Source organism: Cololabis saira, chromosome 7 (assembly GCF_033807715.1).
Source record: "Cololabis saira isolate AMF1-May2022 chromosome 7, fColSai1.1, whole genome shotgun sequence".
NCBI classification, from domain to species: domain Eukaryota; kingdom Metazoa; phylum Chordata; class Actinopteri; order Beloniformes; family Belonidae; genus Cololabis; species Cololabis saira.
The window spans coordinates 44,823,143-44,841,749 of NC_084593.1; the positions used below are offsets into that span (position 1 = coordinate 44,823,143).

At 41.0% G+C, this 18,607-nt stretch overlaps 1 protein-coding gene across 1 annotated transcript in view; it reads right to left on the bottom strand.

Moving 5' to 3' along the window:
• Positions 1 to 1,181: 1,181 nt before the first annotated feature.
• LOC133447305 (trafficking protein particle complex subunit 11-like) overlaps positions 1,182 to 18,607 on the bottom strand; it is a 33,372-nt gene continuing 15,946 nt past the window's right edge. Inside the window, exons 12-30 of the mRNA XM_061725946.1 lie at positions 17,507 to 17,586; positions 17,232 to 17,310; positions 17,006 to 17,060; positions 15,681 to 15,826; positions 14,483 to 14,544; positions 14,280 to 14,412; positions 13,102 to 13,232; positions 12,771 to 12,896; positions 12,430 to 12,623; positions 12,196 to 12,344; positions 11,085 to 11,206; positions 9,887 to 10,006; positions 8,932 to 8,997; positions 8,687 to 8,840; positions 6,149 to 6,260; positions 4,974 to 5,065; positions 4,738 to 4,871; positions 3,203 to 3,370; positions 1,182 to 1,848 (exon numbers count right to left, since the gene is read on the bottom strand). Coding sequence (XP_061581930.1) covers positions 1,804 to 1,848; positions 3,203 to 3,370; positions 4,738 to 4,871; positions 4,974 to 5,065; positions 6,149 to 6,260; positions 8,687 to 8,840; positions 8,932 to 8,997; positions 9,887 to 10,006; positions 11,085 to 11,206; positions 12,196 to 12,344; positions 12,430 to 12,623; positions 12,771 to 12,896; positions 13,102 to 13,232; positions 14,280 to 14,412; positions 14,483 to 14,544; positions 15,681 to 15,826; positions 17,006 to 17,060; positions 17,232 to 17,310; positions 17,507 to 17,586 — 2,168 coding nt within the window. The 3' untranslated portion in view covers positions 1,182 to 1,803. The remainder of the gene's footprint in view (positions 1,849 to 3,202; positions 3,371 to 4,737; positions 4,872 to 4,973; positions 5,066 to 6,148; positions 6,261 to 8,686; positions 8,841 to 8,931; positions 8,998 to 9,886; positions 10,007 to 11,084; positions 11,207 to 12,195; positions 12,345 to 12,429; positions 12,624 to 12,770; positions 12,897 to 13,101; positions 13,233 to 14,279; positions 14,413 to 14,482; positions 14,545 to 15,680; positions 15,827 to 17,005; positions 17,061 to 17,231; positions 17,311 to 17,506; positions 17,587 to 18,607) is intronic.

An 18,607-nucleotide genomic window follows, 5' to 3' on the forward strand; every position in this document is an offset into this window, starting at 1 on the left:
AGGCAGGGGTTACTTTGTCATGCCTTGTCTAATTAACTTTAAACTTTGCAAAGATGTAGTTTACTGTGATGTAAAAACATCCTGTCAATTTCAGTGATACAGCTCCAACAGCTGATTTATAGGGATTTTTTGTGGGATTTAATGGTTTCTATGTAACTGTAGAGTTAAAAATATCTTTTGATGAAAGTATATTTTTAGGCAAGAGTTTAAACAATGCTGAATTGTGGCGCATCATGCCTATATCCTGTGGAAATATTTTCACACTTTAATGATATATCCTTGAGTTTTAACAAATATTTCTGTTATAAATCTGAAGGATTAAGCAGGACTCTGGTTGCGTCTCTTTAAAACAAAGAGTCCCGCGCCGTCTGCAAAGGAAATCCGATCACGTGATGCTGCAGGGGGGCACCGACCTGATCCACTGGGCGGTGCCCCCCACCCTTCTTCTCTTCTTTCATTTTTTATTAATAAGTATCTCATAGCCATCATTGTTGTCCATCGTTCTTGTAGTTTATTGTACTGGTTTACCCCCCCCCGCCCCCCTTCTCTTCTGTGCATGTTTGCAGGCCGGAGCTTCAGGAGCTGCGTGCTGACCTGCAGCACCCCCCTCTGATCATCCCACTGCTGCTTCCACCTGCCTGTGTGGATGTCTGCTAGATGCTTGCTGACATCCTGGCCAGCGGGTCCAGGTCCTGGTCCAGGTTTCTTCCTCCTAAAGGGGAGTTTTTCTTGCCACTGTTTGGCTTAAGGTTTTTCTCCCACTAGGGGAGTTTTTACCTGCCATTGTTTATGTAATAATTGCTCAGGGGTTTATGTTCTGGTCTCTGGAAACATCTTAGAGACAACTTCTGTTGTAATAAACGCTATATAGATAAAATTGAATTGAATATGGAGTCTCTCTGCTACGCCTGGGTGATAAACCAAACATTTACCGTCACCGACATTCACTGCGTTTACAGACGTCAATTTTCCCTCGACTCAGAGCAGCTGTCTGGAGTTACCGACCAATCAGCCAATCTGAAAATAGATTTTTTTGTTGCCGGTTAAGGGTTATCGTACATTTATTGTTATCCAGGTAAAGACCACAGACCAGTAATATTCTGGCATTTAAAAGGAGCTAAATGACTTTGTTAAACATTATAATTACCTTGTAGTATAAAAACACAACATTCAGACACAAATTATGAAACCATTTTTTAAATAACTTGGATGAAAGATAAAGGGAGTAAAACCCGGCAGCATACACAAGCCTTAAAAAAGCACCATGGTACAAGTTAGACTGGTACAGTGTGGTGTGGCTGCTGGGGGGAAAACTGCTCCTATTTTGGAAGTTGTGACTCAAACTGACTATTTTGCACTTTCATCATTAAGGAGATCCTGTATTACTACCGCCTTGTGTTAATTTCAAAATATATTTAACCGTGACTTTTTTTTCTGCAGATAACATGCAAAAATAAGAGACGGCAAGTTTACATCACTTCAGTATAATCAATCCAACACATTCAATTCAGGTTTTACACTCTACCCACAACTTCTAGATAGCTCAGATTCATACATGACTTTCACTAAAGGTTTTATCAGTTCATTTGTCAGCGCTTTGCTCACATCATGTCATCACTCTCACTCACTGCAGACACGTGTCTCCCAACGTTCGTCCACAGACTGCGTTCATGGTGCGTTCTTTACACAACAGTGAGAAACAGATAGTGTTAATAATGACAATTCCATGGAATCACACATGTAGAGCAACATCCACCACGCTGTTGTCTCTCTGTATTTACAGTAAACGGGTTTCTCTTCTGCTCAAGCTGCAGCGATGGAGGCGTCGTCTGGCTGTCGACCCTGAGGCTGAGGACAGAAGAACGGGGTCAGCGTCGCAACGCAAACGGTAAGTAGTCCAGGGGCCAGAGCCCAACATTTCACTGGTCAGCACCACTCAAGGTGACTAAACTTGCTTATAATTTTTGAAAATATCCATGTCTATAGATGATATTTTGGTATGATAACCTTCCTGAGTGGCAGCTGGATCACAGTTATCAGCTCATGAAGTTCAGAAAATTACATTTTATTTGCTGCTGCATATCCTGGTTTAGACTCATGTACAGGAAATCTGTCAATGTGTCACTATATTGTCTTTGGTGTCATTTTATTTATTTATTTATTTTTTTTTTTTTAAAGATTTTTTTGGGCTCTAGTGGCCCTTTATTCAAGCTGCAGATATGAAAAGGGGAAGAGAGAGAGATAGGGGATGACATGCAGCAAAGGTGCGCAGGCCGGGATTCGAACCTGCGACCGCTGCAGGAGGACTGTAGCCTCAGTATATGAGCCGCTGCTTAACCCACTGCACCACCGAGCGGCCCATTCTTTGGTGTCATTTTAAAGGGGACCTTCTGACCAACATAGAGGTCACTGCAGCTCTTTAAACTATAAATAACACACATTTTTACACAATTTTCGCCTAAATGATATACTATCTTTTATCCCTGTGTCATCTAGGAACAACAGAGACACAAAATACAAAAACTGGAATACTCACAGGACCATAAGGATTCAGGAAATGTATAATATACCCCTACTATATTGTTGTTACCGGTCATTGTCTTAAACTAGAAGAGCATCATTAGGCTCCTATGAAACTATAAAGCCACTAACTGGTCTTTATCATGCAAATAGTCAGTACGTTTACATGTAGCAAAGAGATCGGATTTCTGTTTCACAATATTGTCTTTGGTATCATTTTAAAGGGGACCTTTTAAGCATTCATTCAAGCTAAGATGTGATACATTTCCTGAATCCTTATGGTCCTAGACAGTATATAATTTAGGCGAAAATGGTGTAAAAATGTGTGTGTTTCTAGTTTAAAGAGCTGCAGTGACCTCTATGTTGGTCAGAAAGATTCACATCTTAGCTTGAATGAATGCTTAAAAGGTCTCCTTTAAAATGATACCAAAGACAATATAGTGAAACATTGACAGATATCCTGTACATGAGTCTAAACCAGGATATGCAGCAGCATCTAAAATGTAATTTTCTGAACTTCATGAGCTGATAACTCTGATCCAGCTGCCACTCAGGAAGGTTATTATACCAGAATATCATCTACAGATGTAGATATTTTCAAAGCTTCTAAGCAGGTTTTGTCACCTTGAGTGGTGGTGATATCTGGTTTGGAACATGGACTAAATGGGAGAATATTTATTACCTTTACAAAGATCCTCTGTGGCAGGAAGCGTCTGAGTGCGGGCGTGTTGGGGGCCGGGCAGCGGGGCAGGCTGATGTTGAGCTGTGGTAGTGTCTGGTATCCGGCCATCAGGGGGTAATAGTTGTACAACATCTGCTGCTCCGTCCCCGGGAGGATCCGGAGACGCACCTGCACGGGACAGCACGCAGTCAGGGACACGCCACTCATTTTATTTATTTTTATTGAATTTATCTGTCGCAAATAAAACCTGTCTTCCAATTCATTGCATTTTTAGCTATTTTAGTTATTTTTGTGGAAGAAGTATCGTATCGGTACTCGGTATCGGCAATTACACAAATTAAAATACTCGGTGTGAAACAAATGGTATTGGGTCATTCCTAGTTATAAGCTTTGCTCAAGTTAAAGCCAACAATGTAACTTTAATCCAAAGTTTCACGTGCAACCACACACACACGTGCGCCGGGAAAGTCCTGTCAGCCATTTGCTTGGATCATAAATTCAACACCTACGTTAAAGAAACAAGTGTGTTTTTTATGTTGAGAAATGCGTTTTAATTCAATTGAATGGAAGTGAGTGTTCAGGCCGACAGGGCAACCCTGCTATGATCCGACACTGAGGCCCTGTTTACACGGAGCAAAAACGGTGGTGTTTTCATGCGTTTTGGCCGTTCGTTTACACGAAAACAAAGCTCAAAGTCACCAAAAACCATCATTTCTGAAAACTCCGGCCAAAGTGGAGATTTACAAAAACTCCGTCTTCACGTTTGCTTGTAAACGGAGAGAAATGGACAAATTTGGCTTCCGAACGTCACATTATGAGACAGAAACGTCACTACACTGCAAAAACTCAAAATCTTAACAAGAATATTTGTCTTATTTCTAGTTAAAATGTCTCATTTTTAGTCAAAAAAATCTCATTACACTTAAAACAAGACTCATCACTGGAAAAAAGTGAAAATGTACTTGAAACAGGTGAAAATGGTCAAATAAGTTATTTATCTGGTGATGACTCTTGTTTTAAGTGTAATGAGATTTTTTGACTAAAAATCAGACATTTTAACTAGAAATAAGACAAATATTCCTGGTTAGATTTTAAGTTTTTGCATTGTAGTGTCATGTGTGAGACCTGTGTTTGTAACCGTCAATATTTTCTTGTATTTGTGTTTTATTTTCTAAAGTCACACTTAAAAGTAACTCCACTTCTCTGTCACTCCAAACCAAACACTCTCGTTCATCTTGGAAGTAACTGGAAGTTACTCGTGTCATTTGTTGATGTTTTTTTCCAGGATTCTGATTGACTAGCATGACTTTATCTTCTCGTTACACTGCCCCCTGTAGGTTTGGCTGCTCATAGCACCTTAACAGTATTTATGCAGGTTCCTGGAAATGAGGTGAATTGCGTCATGATGTTCTCCGTGCGTCACTGGTTTGATCCAGATATCCCAAATGATTAATTACCATGTATACAGGGATAACCCTGTTTGCTCACGCATGGAGACAGATTATTCCGACCCGGATCGTCCTCCACGGTCCTACCTGCTTGAGTCCAGAGAACATGAAGGCATCCGAGGGTTCCACGGCCATCTCCACCTCCTGGACCAGCGCTGTCCGGTTCTCTATGTGGTAGCGGACCGGTAGAGACTCTCTGACCCGCCCGAACGATGGTAGATCTGCACCAGGATCCCAGGATGTAAAAACAACAGAAGAACACACAAGTCAGGGACCTGAAGGAGCCATGAAGACTAGAACGTTCCTCGGCAGGAGCCACTGACCAGCGTAGATGTAGACGGGGACAGACTCCAGGATGACGTGAGGTAGCGTGACGCTGGTCTGGACCAGAGGACTGTCTGGATGCGACGACTTCCTGTTTAGCAGAGAAGAAGCTTTAGAACCTCTTTCCCCCCCGACTTGGTGTTTAATTGTTTCATTAGGATCCCCATTAGCTACAGCAGGACTGCAGATATTCTACCTGGGCTCCGCCAACATTTTAAAATAATACTGTACTAAACATAACATAATAAAAGCAAACCAGATACATTTCCACTAGACATGGGGTCGGCAACCCAAAATGTTTTAGAGCCATATTGGACCAAAATCACAAAAAACAAATATGTCTGGAGCTGCAAAAATGAAAAGTCTTGTATCAGCCTTAGAATGAAGGAAACACATGCTGCATGTAGCTTTGTTAGTTAGAACTGGGGGAAGATTTTTTTTTTATTATTATGCACTTCGAGAAAAAAGTCGAAATGTTGAGAAAATAGTCAAAATTTCAAGAAAAAAGTCGAAATGTCAAGATTAAAAAAGGAAAAAAAGAAGAAAAGGGAAAAAGAAAAAAAAAAGAAAAAAAAGAAGAAAAAGAGAAAAAATGAAAAAGGTCAAACACTTTTTTAAAAGCTCCAGGAGCCACTAGGGCGGCGCTAAAGAGCTGCATGCGGCTCTAGAGCCGTGGATTGCCGACCCCTGCACTAGATAAACAGAATATGTAAAATGAAAAATATTCTGCAAAAAAAAGCAGAGACAGTCGACAAAAGGAAGACAGCGAAATGAGAACATAACACAAAAACACTGCACAGTTAAGAGTTCATCTGAGGTTGTGAAAAGGTCTGAAAAGCAGTCCACTATTTATTTCATTTGTAGTCTAGAACTTCACAACTGATCTAATACAGAAGTGATCTCTATTTAATGTTCTATAATTGTTATTTATACTGATCCAAAAGATGTTGCTTGACTAATAATTTGAATATTGATTGTGTTTGGGAAATTAATTCCACTCATACATGGCCCTGTACACAACAGTCCTTTTACCAGCATTAGAATCACATTCAGCAGCAGAATCTCCTCCAGCTGCAGGTCTGGTGATTTATTTATGATAGTCAGAGCTGGAACATCCTGGTATAAACCTGAGGAGTCTTTGTGATGGACATGTTTCTAGTAAACGTCTCCGTACCTTCTCCAGGATATGAGGTACTGTCCTGTGGCCACGGTGGTGTTGTTGTTGGTCACGGCGGGACATCGCAGGCAGAAACACTCACTGGCACATTCTCCGGTCTGCAGGACCACTGGACACGTGCAGGGACACATGAGACACATCAGAGACACAACCAGACACAACCAGACACAACCAGACAGTTGATTCACAAGCATCAGAGCTGGGGATCCATGCAAATGTCAAGCATCCATTCCCATTCTTAAGATTCAGAATCCATTATCAGGATTTGATTTGATTCGGATATTGATTTAGGTTAGTGTTACAACCCTCTGATGCACAACATGGGTCAAAAGTGACCCGACTGAGATTTTTTGTTCTTTATCTTTGTAATAGATTAGTTTTATCTTTTGGTCTTCCAGGTATTCCTCAATTAACTTGTTTTTGATCAGTTAACATCCTTATTTTATTATTTGTTGTCTTACTTTTTGAATAAAAACGTTTTTTGTATCACTACACTTCTAATGCACAACATGGGTCAAAAATTACCCACATTTATTTTCTGTGTTATTTCATGTATGGCTGAGTGTTGCTTTGCTCTGCCTTTGAAATACATGTATTTTATCATCCACTATCCCATGTATACAGTAAATAACAGGTTTCTATTCAGCACTAGTCATCATTTTTATGTTTCTTTTCTTACTTTGTGAACAAGCACAACTTTTGTATTCCTACATCAACTTTGCACACATGCACATGCACCTGCATGTGCACCTGCATGTGCACCTGCATGTGCACCTGGTAGGAACCTTTGACCATGTTTGAAATTAGGAATATAATGACTGCGGACATCTGCTAATCACCACCTGCTCAGCACAACTGCCTCTAGTAAGTAAGTTGCTTTACCTAAGAAAATATTTGATGACTTGATGACACAGAAACATTACTGAAAGCATTGTGCTTTTGATTTACTTTATCCAGAGTACTGCTTGCAGATTTACAGCTGAAATGGTTCTGAGAATGTTGGATGAAGAACCAGATGAGGATGCTATTGGAAGTGATTTTGAGTCTGAATTTTGTGGCCTTGTGGGAGCTGTTTCTAGATCTGCAACAAAATCCAATGTACAAGGCCACTATGGGGCTCAGGAGATATGAAGATATCTGGCACTTCATACATTTTGATGACAAGAGGACCAGGGCATTGCGTCAGGGAACAGACCACTATCAGTTCTATTTTATTTTACTTTGGTCAACGCATCATTTTATTTTTAGTTATCTATTGTCAGATGTATTTGTGTGTTCCAAAGTGAGAAATAAACATGCTTCAAAAGTTACTTTTATGAATGTTTGGTCCAAATCACAACTAAAATAGTTATTTGAAGAAAAATATTGTTATTATATGCCTTCATTTATCTTTAAATCCTACTTGGATAAACGGGTCATTTTTGATCCATCTGTGTAAACTTGATATAGTAATACAAAAATGAAGTATATTCAAAAAATAAGGCTGGAAACATATAAATAATGATGCATGGTACTCAAAAACAAGATATCTAAAGAATATGTGGATTATTGGATACTAAAATACATTGATCTAAAAAGATACAGGAAAGAAAAACTCAGCCTGCATGAGATAACATGGGATATGAATGCGGGTCATTTTTGACCCATGTTGTGCATTAAAAGGGGTGTCCATATGTTGTGCATTAGAGGGTTAAAACTGTTCTTTGAGCTGCTGCATGAATGATATGACTGTAGTTCTGCAACATATTAATACTAGTATTATATTGAGATTCAACAGCAAGTATTGGCAGCTAATGATGCTGTAAGGACCAATCAGCTCCCAGAATGCTGATAGAACTGCTTTCAGAAACATCGTGGGGCAGAATTACCAAACAGATCCAGGGCAGCAAACTACGGAAGAGTATCAGGGCCAGGCAGGAGAAAAATAAAAATACTATTTTAGAGGAAGATTTTTTTTTTCATTACGCACTTTGAGAAAAAAGTTGAAAATGTCGAGAAAAAAAGTCCTAATTTCAACTTTATTCACGAAATGTCTACGTTATTCTTGAAATTGTATTTTAACATTAATCTCGACATTTCGACTTTTTTCTCGAAGTGCAAAATAAAAAAAAAAATCTTCCCCTCCCCTGAAATATTTTTTCTCCTGCATGGCCCTAATACTCTTCCGTAGCAAACAGAGGCCGGATTAAATCGCTTTTAGTTTTTTCCCACGTTGCGTTTTTACTTTTTGATCTTTTTCGGTTTTTAATTTTTTGAGAATTTGGTTTTTAGAATTTTATGCAAATGTAACCCCAAGACAGTATATAAAGTAATGAAATATAGACAATGTATGCAATTATAACTGAAAACTTTAATGTTTTCATACCTTTAAACATATTTAAAGGCAAAAACATGGTACCAGTTATTCTGGTGTCCAACAAAACAACAAAAAAATACCAAAAGGTGTATGTAATGTAATGATTAAAAATAATGGATCTTTAGACATATGAATGGATTTTCAGGAATGAATATGAGAATGGATTTAGCGGCCAGTACCGTCCTGCATCTGGGACTGGAGCGGCGTGTTGCTGGTCATGGTGGCCAGCTGCAGGGATGACGACGTCAGCAGGAGCGGCCACGGGGACGACGAGAGGACGTCCGTCATCAGCAGGAAGGGGATGTCCACCGCCACCCGGTCCAGAGGCTCAAACTGAGGACGGAGAGAAGCGGAGGGTGAGCAGGACAACCGGGAACCGGGACGCCAGCGGCTTCACCAGCAGAGGAACGAGCGGCGGCTTCACCTTAGTGGACACGAACTTCACCGACACGTCAAACGGGACCACCGTCTCTATCGTCACCGTCTCATCCTGGACAACGAGGGGAGATAAAGCAGATCCCGTTATCAGCTCCTTCAGACGGCAGGACAACACTTCACCTAGTCCAGGGGTCGGCAACATGGTGAAAGACCGTTATTGGACCAAAAACACAAAAAACGAATGCGTCTGGAGCCACAAAAAATGAAAAGTCTTGTATCAGCCTTAGAATGCAAATGGCGAAAGGAGAAATGTCGAGAAAAAAGTCAAAATGTCGAGAAAAAAGTCGAAATGTTGAGAAAAAAGTCGAAATGTTGAGAAAAAAGTCGAAATGTTGAGAAAAAAGTCCAAATGTTGAGAAAAAAGTCCAAATGTCGAGAAAAACACGAAATGTAGAGAAAAAACACGAAATGTAGAGAAAAAAGTCAAAATTTCGTGAAAAAAGTCGAAATGTTGAGAAAAGTCAAAATGTCGAGAAAAAACACTAAATGTCGAGAAAAAAGTCAAAATCTCGAGAAAAAAGTCGAAATGTTGAGAAAAAAGTGAAATGTCGAGGAAATAGTTGAAATGTCAAGAAAAAATTTGAAATGTCGAGATTAAAAAGGAAAGGAAAAAAAGAAAAAAGAAAAAAAGAAAAGCAAATGGCAAAAGGTGAAATGTTGAGAAAAATGTCGAAATGTCAAGGAAATAGTCAAAATTTCAAGAAAAGTCGACATGTAGAGAAAAAAGTCAAAATTGAGAAAAAAGTCAAAATTTCGGGAAAAAGTGTCGAAATGTCGATTAAAAATGAAAAAAAAGAAAAAAATAAGAAAAAAACAAAAGAATAAAAGGAAAAAAAGAAGAAAAAAAAGCTCCAGGAGCCACTAGGGCGGCCCTAAAGAGCCTCATGCGGCTCTAGAGCGGCGGGTAGCCGACTCCTGAGCTAGTCAGACCAGGTTCCCACCTTGTGGCATTTGCAGACGATCTGCCGTCCCTCCACGGCCGTGTCGATGCTGTAGGCCACGTGGAACAGGAAGACCCGGGGCCCGGTGGACACACACCGGATGTAGACACACCTCTCCAGCTGGGGGGACACACAGGGGACGGTGACTGGGGGGGTTGAAACCGTCCCTGGGGGGGAACCACGGAGTTCCTGAGCCCCAGAACCGTGTTCTAATTCCAGATCTGCTGTTAGGCAGCTAATGGAGCTTTTCCACTAGAACCTACTCAGCCCGACTTGACTTGGTTCTTTTCCACTAGGGGTCTAACGTGCAGAGTAGATACTTTTCTGTATCTATTCTGCCGAGGTTCTAAGCTGCTGAGTCGGCTGTATCTGACATCATCACACTACAGGCCACCGATTGGTCGGGGGGTTGGAGTCAGACGTCTGAGTCAGGAGGAGGAAATCAGAGAAAGAGACTCTGACGGCAGGTTATTGTTGTTGTTATACATATATATATATATAACAACATCTTTTTTTTATTACAATAATCCCTGGCTATACCGCGGTTCTCCTTTCACGTCTCGCTGCTTCACGGATTTGCATGGTGCATCGTGTTCTGCATTCTAAACTGCCGCTTCTTCACTTCCTGTGTCAATAACGTTGGTTGCTTAGCAACAAGCTGAGAACGGCCAATGAGCTTCAGCAGCAGCTCAAGAACGGGACCTTTGATGAATCGTTCATTACAGTCTCAGATATAATCCATGGTAGCATGTCGGTTTAGAAGAAGAAAAAAGAGCTACAACAACGACCCATAACTGATGTTCTTCTCTGGAAAAAACACTCCTGCACCGCAGGTTTGGAAAAAGACACTACAGAGCGAGTCAGGATGCAGCAGCATCAGGAGAACAGTGAAATACACGCCAGTCACAATCTGTCCTACTGTACTTATTGTATTTTTTTCAGAATCATTTTTCATTTTCTCTCGTTAAAATCCAATTAATCTGGTCGTGGTGGGGCTGATCTCCGCAATTTCAAGCCTTGTAAATAATAATTGTAAACAAAAAAAAAAGGTTGCTACTTCACAGATTTTACTTATCCCGGGTTCTTTTTGGAACGTAACCCCCGATAAAACCAGGGATGACTGTATAATGCCATTACTGGCGGCTCTGAGGGGGCGGGAGCTTCTTGGTGAAGGATACAGTGATGAGTGCGTGCGTACCTGTTCTCCTGGTTGCAGATCTCCCAGAGGAACGTCGGGCAGCAGAGCGGGAGCGCTGTGGTCACAGACCACGGAGCCGTCCAGGGACACGTGGGTGGTCTGGCCCAGGGTGGCGTCCTGGCCTGGACAGGACAGGGCATGCAAGGTACGTGTTAGTAGAACCAGGCTCTGCTGGGGGGAGGCTGACTGCTGTTGGACATGAGGATACCCAGGTAAAGGATCTCTCTACCCCAGTGGTCCCCAACCTTTTCTGCACCGCGGACCGGTTTAATGTCTGATAATATTTTCACGGCCCAATCTAAAGTAGTAATCTGTAGTTGATAAAAACTAAATAAAATGACAAGATCAGCATTAAAAACTGTGGTATTTTCTCTATAGTAATAATAATTAGAATGAATAATAATAATAAAACATAATTTTTGAAAAAATTAAATAAAATAATGGAATGGTTGTGCAGAACATCTGTTATTATTGTTCAATTTAGTTTTTTGATGGAGGGGCAGGTAGAATAAGATTTTCTTCTTCCTGCTCCTTTCTGGTTATGGAAAATGCTTTAGTTGATGATTGTGTTGTTGTTATTTTACTTGTTTGTTTTTTGTTTTTTCTGTTTGCATATTTCCATGATCGGAATAAATAAAAAATTAAAGGAAATTAAATGAAATTATAAATTACCTTTAATATGAGTATTTCTATAAATGTGTTTTTATGTTTTTAAGTCTCATTAACGAGTTTGGTTGCCATGGTTACTCATGTATTGTGTTAACTGTAGCTGTTATTACAGAGCGAGCAGCAGCTGCGTCGGTCTGTATTTAAGTTAAATTAAACTTATATGAATGTAGAAAGACTAACTATTTTATTTTATTCCTTCATAGCTCTTACGGTGTGTTTTCAGTGTATTTACATCCAAGGAATAAAAACATTGTGAACCATCAGTTTGAGAGTCATCCATCATCAGTCGGGGATTCTACAGAAATTATTTTTTCTTTCTGTGCAGCCCGGTACCAAATGACCCACGGCCCGGTACGGGGCCGTGGCCCGGGGGTTGGAGATCACTGGTCTACCCGGCTAGAGGATGGTGATGGAGTTAGGTGTGTGCTACTAGCTAGTGTACCTGGTTTGAGACCAGCGGTCAGCTTCACGTCTCTGGCCACACCCAGCTCCTGTGATTGGACGGTGAGGCCGATGCGGTACATCTCGTTGGTGAGGGCCGGGGGCTGGTGGACCAGCTGGACACAGATCTTTGGGACTCTGGAGATGATCCTGGTGGGGATGAGAGCAGACGCTGAACATCTGCTGCTGCACTGAAGAGCATCCACACTGGGGTGTGAAGGGGGTGTGAACTTACATGGTGTTGTGCTGCAGGGCCAGACTGTCCCAGTCCAGGTCCTGCTGGGCCTCCATGCCCCGGCCCCAGCGGCGGGAGGACCTGCCGGCCTGCAAGGCCTCGTGGGTAGAGGCGGCGTCTCCGCCCGCTCCTCTCCAGCTCAGGAACACGCAGCGCCCGGTGTCGGAGCCCAGCAGCAGCTCCACGCCCGTCATCTACGGAGAGGAGGAGGATCAGAGGGGGGATCAGGATCAGGATCAGAGGAAGGATCAGGACCGGGACCAGGGGGAGGATCAGGACTCAGGAGGATCAGGACCCGGTCTCCCCATCACACCCAGGTCCAGGTCTCCCCTATCACTTACCTCCACCTTCTTCCCAACATCTTCAGTTTTGGCCACGAAGCTGAAGTTGTAGCACTTGGTTTTCCCCGGCAACAGCGTCATGCTGTCCTGATCTGACGACTCTTTCACACACCACTGGTTGTACTCCTGTAACCATGACAACACCCTCTTTCACAGGTCAGACATTTAAAGGTTTCATATAGACCATTATTTAAACCTTTTTCTTTACAGATGTTTAGAAGACCTACCTACGGTTCAGTTTCCCCCCCTGGGTGAGACTAGCAGCTGCGTATACGTTCCGTTTTAAACCTCACAGCACGTGTATTGTGTATTGTGTCCGGGCAGCTCCTACCTGGTTACTGAGGCTGACGGCCAGCTTGTTCACTGAAACACGATGGGGACAGTCGGCTCGGAGGAAGACCTGCAGCTGGATGGGCTGGTCTACGTGGAAACTCGGGGACTGGAACTTGGCCTTGCACTGGACTGGAACGATTCAGGAGAGCAATAACACTGTCACTCTGGGTAATGCATCCGGGTATCGTGATGTCAGACATGCTATATTGCTATTCTTTTGGTCAAGTATGACACAGAAAACCATTCAAAAGCTCCAGACTTGGGAAACATTTCATTTACCGTATTGGCCTGAATATAAGACAGTGTTTTCTGTATTGAAATAAGACTGAAAAAGTGGGGGTCGTCTTCCATTCAGGGTCTGGATGTTATACCCATTCACAATGCTAGATGGAGCCAGATATCTTTAAAGTGAATGCTGAACTTAACTCCCCAGGACAAAAATACAGAAGAGTATTAGGACCATGCAGGAGAAAAATACAAATAATATTTCAGAGGAGGAAGATTTTGTTTTTCATTTTGCACTTCCAAGTGCGAAGTACAATTTCGAGAAAAAAGTCGAAATGTTGAGGAAAAAAAGTCGGAATGTCGAGAATAATGTTGAAGAACAATTTCGAGACATTTTGACTTTGTTAACGAAATTGTATTTCAACTTCATTCTCGAAATTTCGACTTTTTTCTCAACATTTCAACTTTTTTCTCAAAGTGCACAATAAAAAGAAATCTTCCTCTCTCAAATATTTTTTCTCCTGCATGGCCCTAATAATCTTCCGTACGAAGCAAACCCCTGTCACAAAGAATAAAAATAGCACTGAGAAGAAAAGAGAAGAGATAACAGAAAATGGAGAAACGTAGTGACAATCTGGAGAAAAGTGGGTGGAAGATCGGCAGGTGAACCGGCAGCTGAGGAGAAGTTGATGCAGAACTTCAAGATTATGATTTGAATGAGGCAAAAAACCTCAAATATATTGTTAGAATCATTTGTTTCAGATGTACCGTCATTATTTTCTGTATAAAAATGTAATTTGGTGTTCAAAAAGTCTTTTTTCAAACTGCAGTCTTGACAAAGAGGGGGTCGTCTTATAATCAGGGTAGTCTTATATTCGTCCAATACGGTAATCATTTTGGAAGAAAAAGGTGGTCATTAAAAGGACTGAATCCCTAAGTGTGTTCACTGACTGAATGGGATGTAATCCTGCACTTCGATGGTCAGCTCGTTGGATCCGGCCAGAGCCGTGCGGTCGGTCCACAGAGATCTGGCGGCGCTGACGGAGGACGGATCACACTCCGGCTCGGCGTCAGGAACCTCGTTCTGCAAACACACCAACCGTGAGCGGAGGAGGGGAAGACTCTGGAGCATGTTCTGATGTCTGGGTACTGACCATCAGGACTTTGAAGAGGTTCTTCTCAATCCTCTCCTTCTGCTCCTCCTTCAAGGTGGAAGCTGGAAGACATGGTTCATAATGAGGTCCTGCTTCTTTTCTGGGTTAAACGTCACCACGCGCCTCGTGGGCGCTGAAACTGTTCACTGATGTGCAAACAGAGTTGTTTTCCTCAACGATGATGAAATTATTTCGTTGACGCACCTTTTTTTCATGACGATAACGAGACGGTGACGAGCTCAACGAGGCTCTTTGATGACTAAAACATTACGAGACGTGTTTGAGTTTTCGTTGACGAGACTACACTGCAAAAACTTAAAATCTTAACAATAATATTTGTCTTATTTCTAGTTAAAATGTCTAATTTTTAGTCAAACAAATCTCATTAAACTTAAAACAAGTGTCATTACACGAAAAATAACTTATTTGACAATTTTCATCTGTTTCAAGTAGATTTCACTTAACTTCACTTTTCACTTAAAATAAGTAGAAAAATCTGCCAGTGGGACAAGATTTTTTTGCTTGTAATAAGGAGATAAATCTTGTTCCACTGGCAGATTTTTCTACTTATTTCAAGTGAAAATTTACTTGAAAACAGGTGAAAATTGTCAAATAAGTTATTTTTCTGGTAATGACTTTTTTTTTTTTTTAAGTGTAATGAGATTTTTTGACTAAAAATTTGACATTTTAACTAGAAATAAGACAAATATTCTTGGTAAGATTTTGAGTTTTTGCAGTATAGACGAAAATGTAAGTGGGTCAGACGTTCAAAATGCATGACATTTCTGCCTACAGAATACAGTATCCAATTCCAATCCAATTTTATTTGTAAAGCACGTTTTAAACAACCACAGCTGACCAAAGTATCAGTTGAGTTTGTGTTCCTCATCCATTTTTGGGCGTGTCTTTTCACAATTTTAAAAATAAAGACAATTGCCAAAGTACGTTTTTGTACTTGACCTTTTTAATCCTTATAGTAGATCAGAAAGTATTTGCTGTTGGGTGGAAAACTTGTATATCTAAAACCATTCCTTCATTATTGTAAATATTGGTGAAAATACTAAAACTATCAAATATAGAAATGACTAAAATGTGACAAAAACTAATAAGCATTTTCGTCCAAAAGACTAAGACTGAATCTAGAATGGCTGCCAACAACACCAGTGTGTGCTTGAGTGTTCCAGCGGGCCAGCGTTACCTCGGCCCAGCAGCTCCATGCAGTAGATGATGTAGTCCTTCACGCTGGCCATCAGGTACGCACAGCGCAGGGCGATGGTCAGGATGGCTGTCAGGAGGCCCCACCATCGCTCTGTACGATAATCGCACATCACGTAGTCCAGCAGCCTGATAACCACATACTCACAATTAATGCATTCATTACACCGTCTCTCCTTAGCTTCTAAACACGTTTCTATTTCCACTTTACTTGAGAGTAATGGAGCTTTTCCACTAGTACCTACTCAGCCCGACTCTCCTCAGTTTGGTTCTTCTCCACTAGGTCTAACGTGCTGAGTAGATACTTTTCTGTAACTTACCAGGAATATTTGTCTTATTTCTAGTTACAATGTCTCATTTTTAGTCAGAAAAATCTCATTACACTTAAAACAAGACTCATTACCAGATAAATAACTTGTTATTTGACAATTTTCACCTGTGTCAAGTAAATTTTCACTTGAAATAAGTAGAAAAATCTGCGAGTAGAACAAGATTTATCTTCTTATTACAAGCAAAAAAATCTTGTTCCACTGGCAGATTTTTCTACTCATTTCAAGTGAAAATCTACTTAAAACAGGTGAAAATTGTTGTTTTTTTCCAGTGATGAGTCTTGTTTTAAGTGTAATGAGATTTTTTTTTAACTAAAAAAAATAAAAAATGAACATGGCGTCGTAGAGTAGCGGTAGCATTAACAAAGTGCTGGTTTTGAAAACTCCTGAACTAAATGAACTTTTCTTTCGATGTGAAATTAGATAAATTATTAGTTCACTAGTTATTTTACAGTCATTTAATTCAGGAAACAGTTCAAAAAACATTTTTAATGACACCAAACCCAATCAATATCGGATCAAATCAAATCCTGATAATCGATTCTGAATCTTAAGAATCAAATCGATTCTTGACATTTGAATCGATCCCCAGCCCTAGAGACAAACAAACAAAAAAAATCATCGCTGCTTGAAGTTTCTCTCACTCTCATGTTTTAACTTGATATTGAACACAAGCCACAGATCCAGCAGCACATCTATCATCTCCTCCAGGTTCTACATCTTTAGTGTTGTTGTCTTCTTCATTTAGATACACAATCAAATACGTCACAGCAGCTTCTCCAACCTCCTACTTCTGCTCCAGGTGCTGATTGTAGTGGAAAAGAAACCAGGCCGAGTTGAGTCGAGTAGAGTACGGTAGGTACTAGTGGAAAAGCACCACTAGTTGTATATTCTTGTTCCCATTCAGACTTTATGCCAAACTTCAAGGTGCAGCATCCATGTTTGTGATTAGTTTCTGCCTGGGGAGCAGCTGACTTACTTCAGGGCTTTAGTGTAATCTTTAGCGTGGTAGTACTCTTCTCCCATCTGGACCACTAGAGTAAGAACAGAACCACAAGCTTAGACACAAGTTCAATCATGCAACTAAACAAAACACTTCATTGATGACTGACACATTGAATACTGTTTCACAACCGTAACTCAGTATTTGATCCTACAACTTTAACAGGGTTGACATCATATTCTGCTATGGCATAATTACGCACTCAGGTGGCTCTTCATTCGAGGGCACTTGTACTTCTTAAACTGGGCCACGGCGTTGCTGAGGAGGGTTATGATCAGCTCCTGGCAGCACAAACACACACACACGCACACACACGCTTGTGTTGTCACAATAACATGAATACATACAAATAATAGCTGCAGAATGTGAACAAAGCTTCACCAAACAGAGTTTGAGATGTGTTAAGCTACTGCTCGTCACACTCTCTGAACTAAAACAACATATTGAGGCGGTGACGCAACAGAGACATGCTCTTACAGAATGTGGTACGTCTCTTTCCTTCATCTGCAGGGCCACGATTCCCACCTTCTCCTTCTCAGCGTCTGGGGGATCAATACCTGGAAGAACAACGCAGAGGTCAGGAGAGAGGCCGGACTGGAGGTCAAGGTTCCCTAGACACTAGGGGTGTAACAATATATCGTGCCACGAAATTTCGCGATACAAAAACATCACTATACGTGTCGTGGAGGTGACAAACTGTATCACGATATTGGGTTATTAATATTAATCTATTGTGTTGACTAGTAACGACCGCGCCTCGACCCGCGGACCAAAATCTTCCTCCTCAGAAGAAACTAGTACCGTTTTGGTCCCGATCACAGGACTCTTGCAGGGTTTGAGCTCTGAACTTTTACTGATGTAAGGCTGGTGTAGAGTTAAGCCTTACCTTATTAAATTAAACCTTTTTGGGGTGGTGAGTAGGATAAACACGGGGAAACTTCGGCTGAGTTCCAGTGTACTTTAATGTCCCTCAACAGTGTAGGATTTTAGAACATCAACACAGCACCTAGTGCCGTACTGTGGCGTATCACTCCGCCCAATCTAAAACAGACTAATCACTACAGATAAACTGACTAGTGTCATTATAGTCCCTGATTTACATCAGAATATAAAGATATATTTATAAAATAATCAACCCTGAATTACCAAAATAACCTTAACAAAAATAAATCTCCTCTTACACTTATAAGGTGAGCGTGAATCAATCTTTTTTATGATGTAAAATTGTATGTATTTATTTACTTTTATTTATTCATTTAATCTTAGTTGTTAAATTTCTGGAAAAGATTGTTAAAAGGTTGTTAAAAAATACTGCTATAATATCGTATCGTTATCGTTATCGTGACCTCAATATCGTGTATCGTACCGTATCGTGAGATTAGTGTATCGTTACACCCCTACTAGACACACGTGAGAGGCCAGACTGGAGGTCAAGGTTCCCCAGACACATGTGAGAGGCCAGACTAGCCTCCTGGTGTAGTGAGGCCAGTATCTAATCCTGGAGACAATCTGCTCCACACCCGTCTCTCTCCACAGCTGTTACAGGACCGTTAGTAGATAAAGGAGCCGCCGTCATTA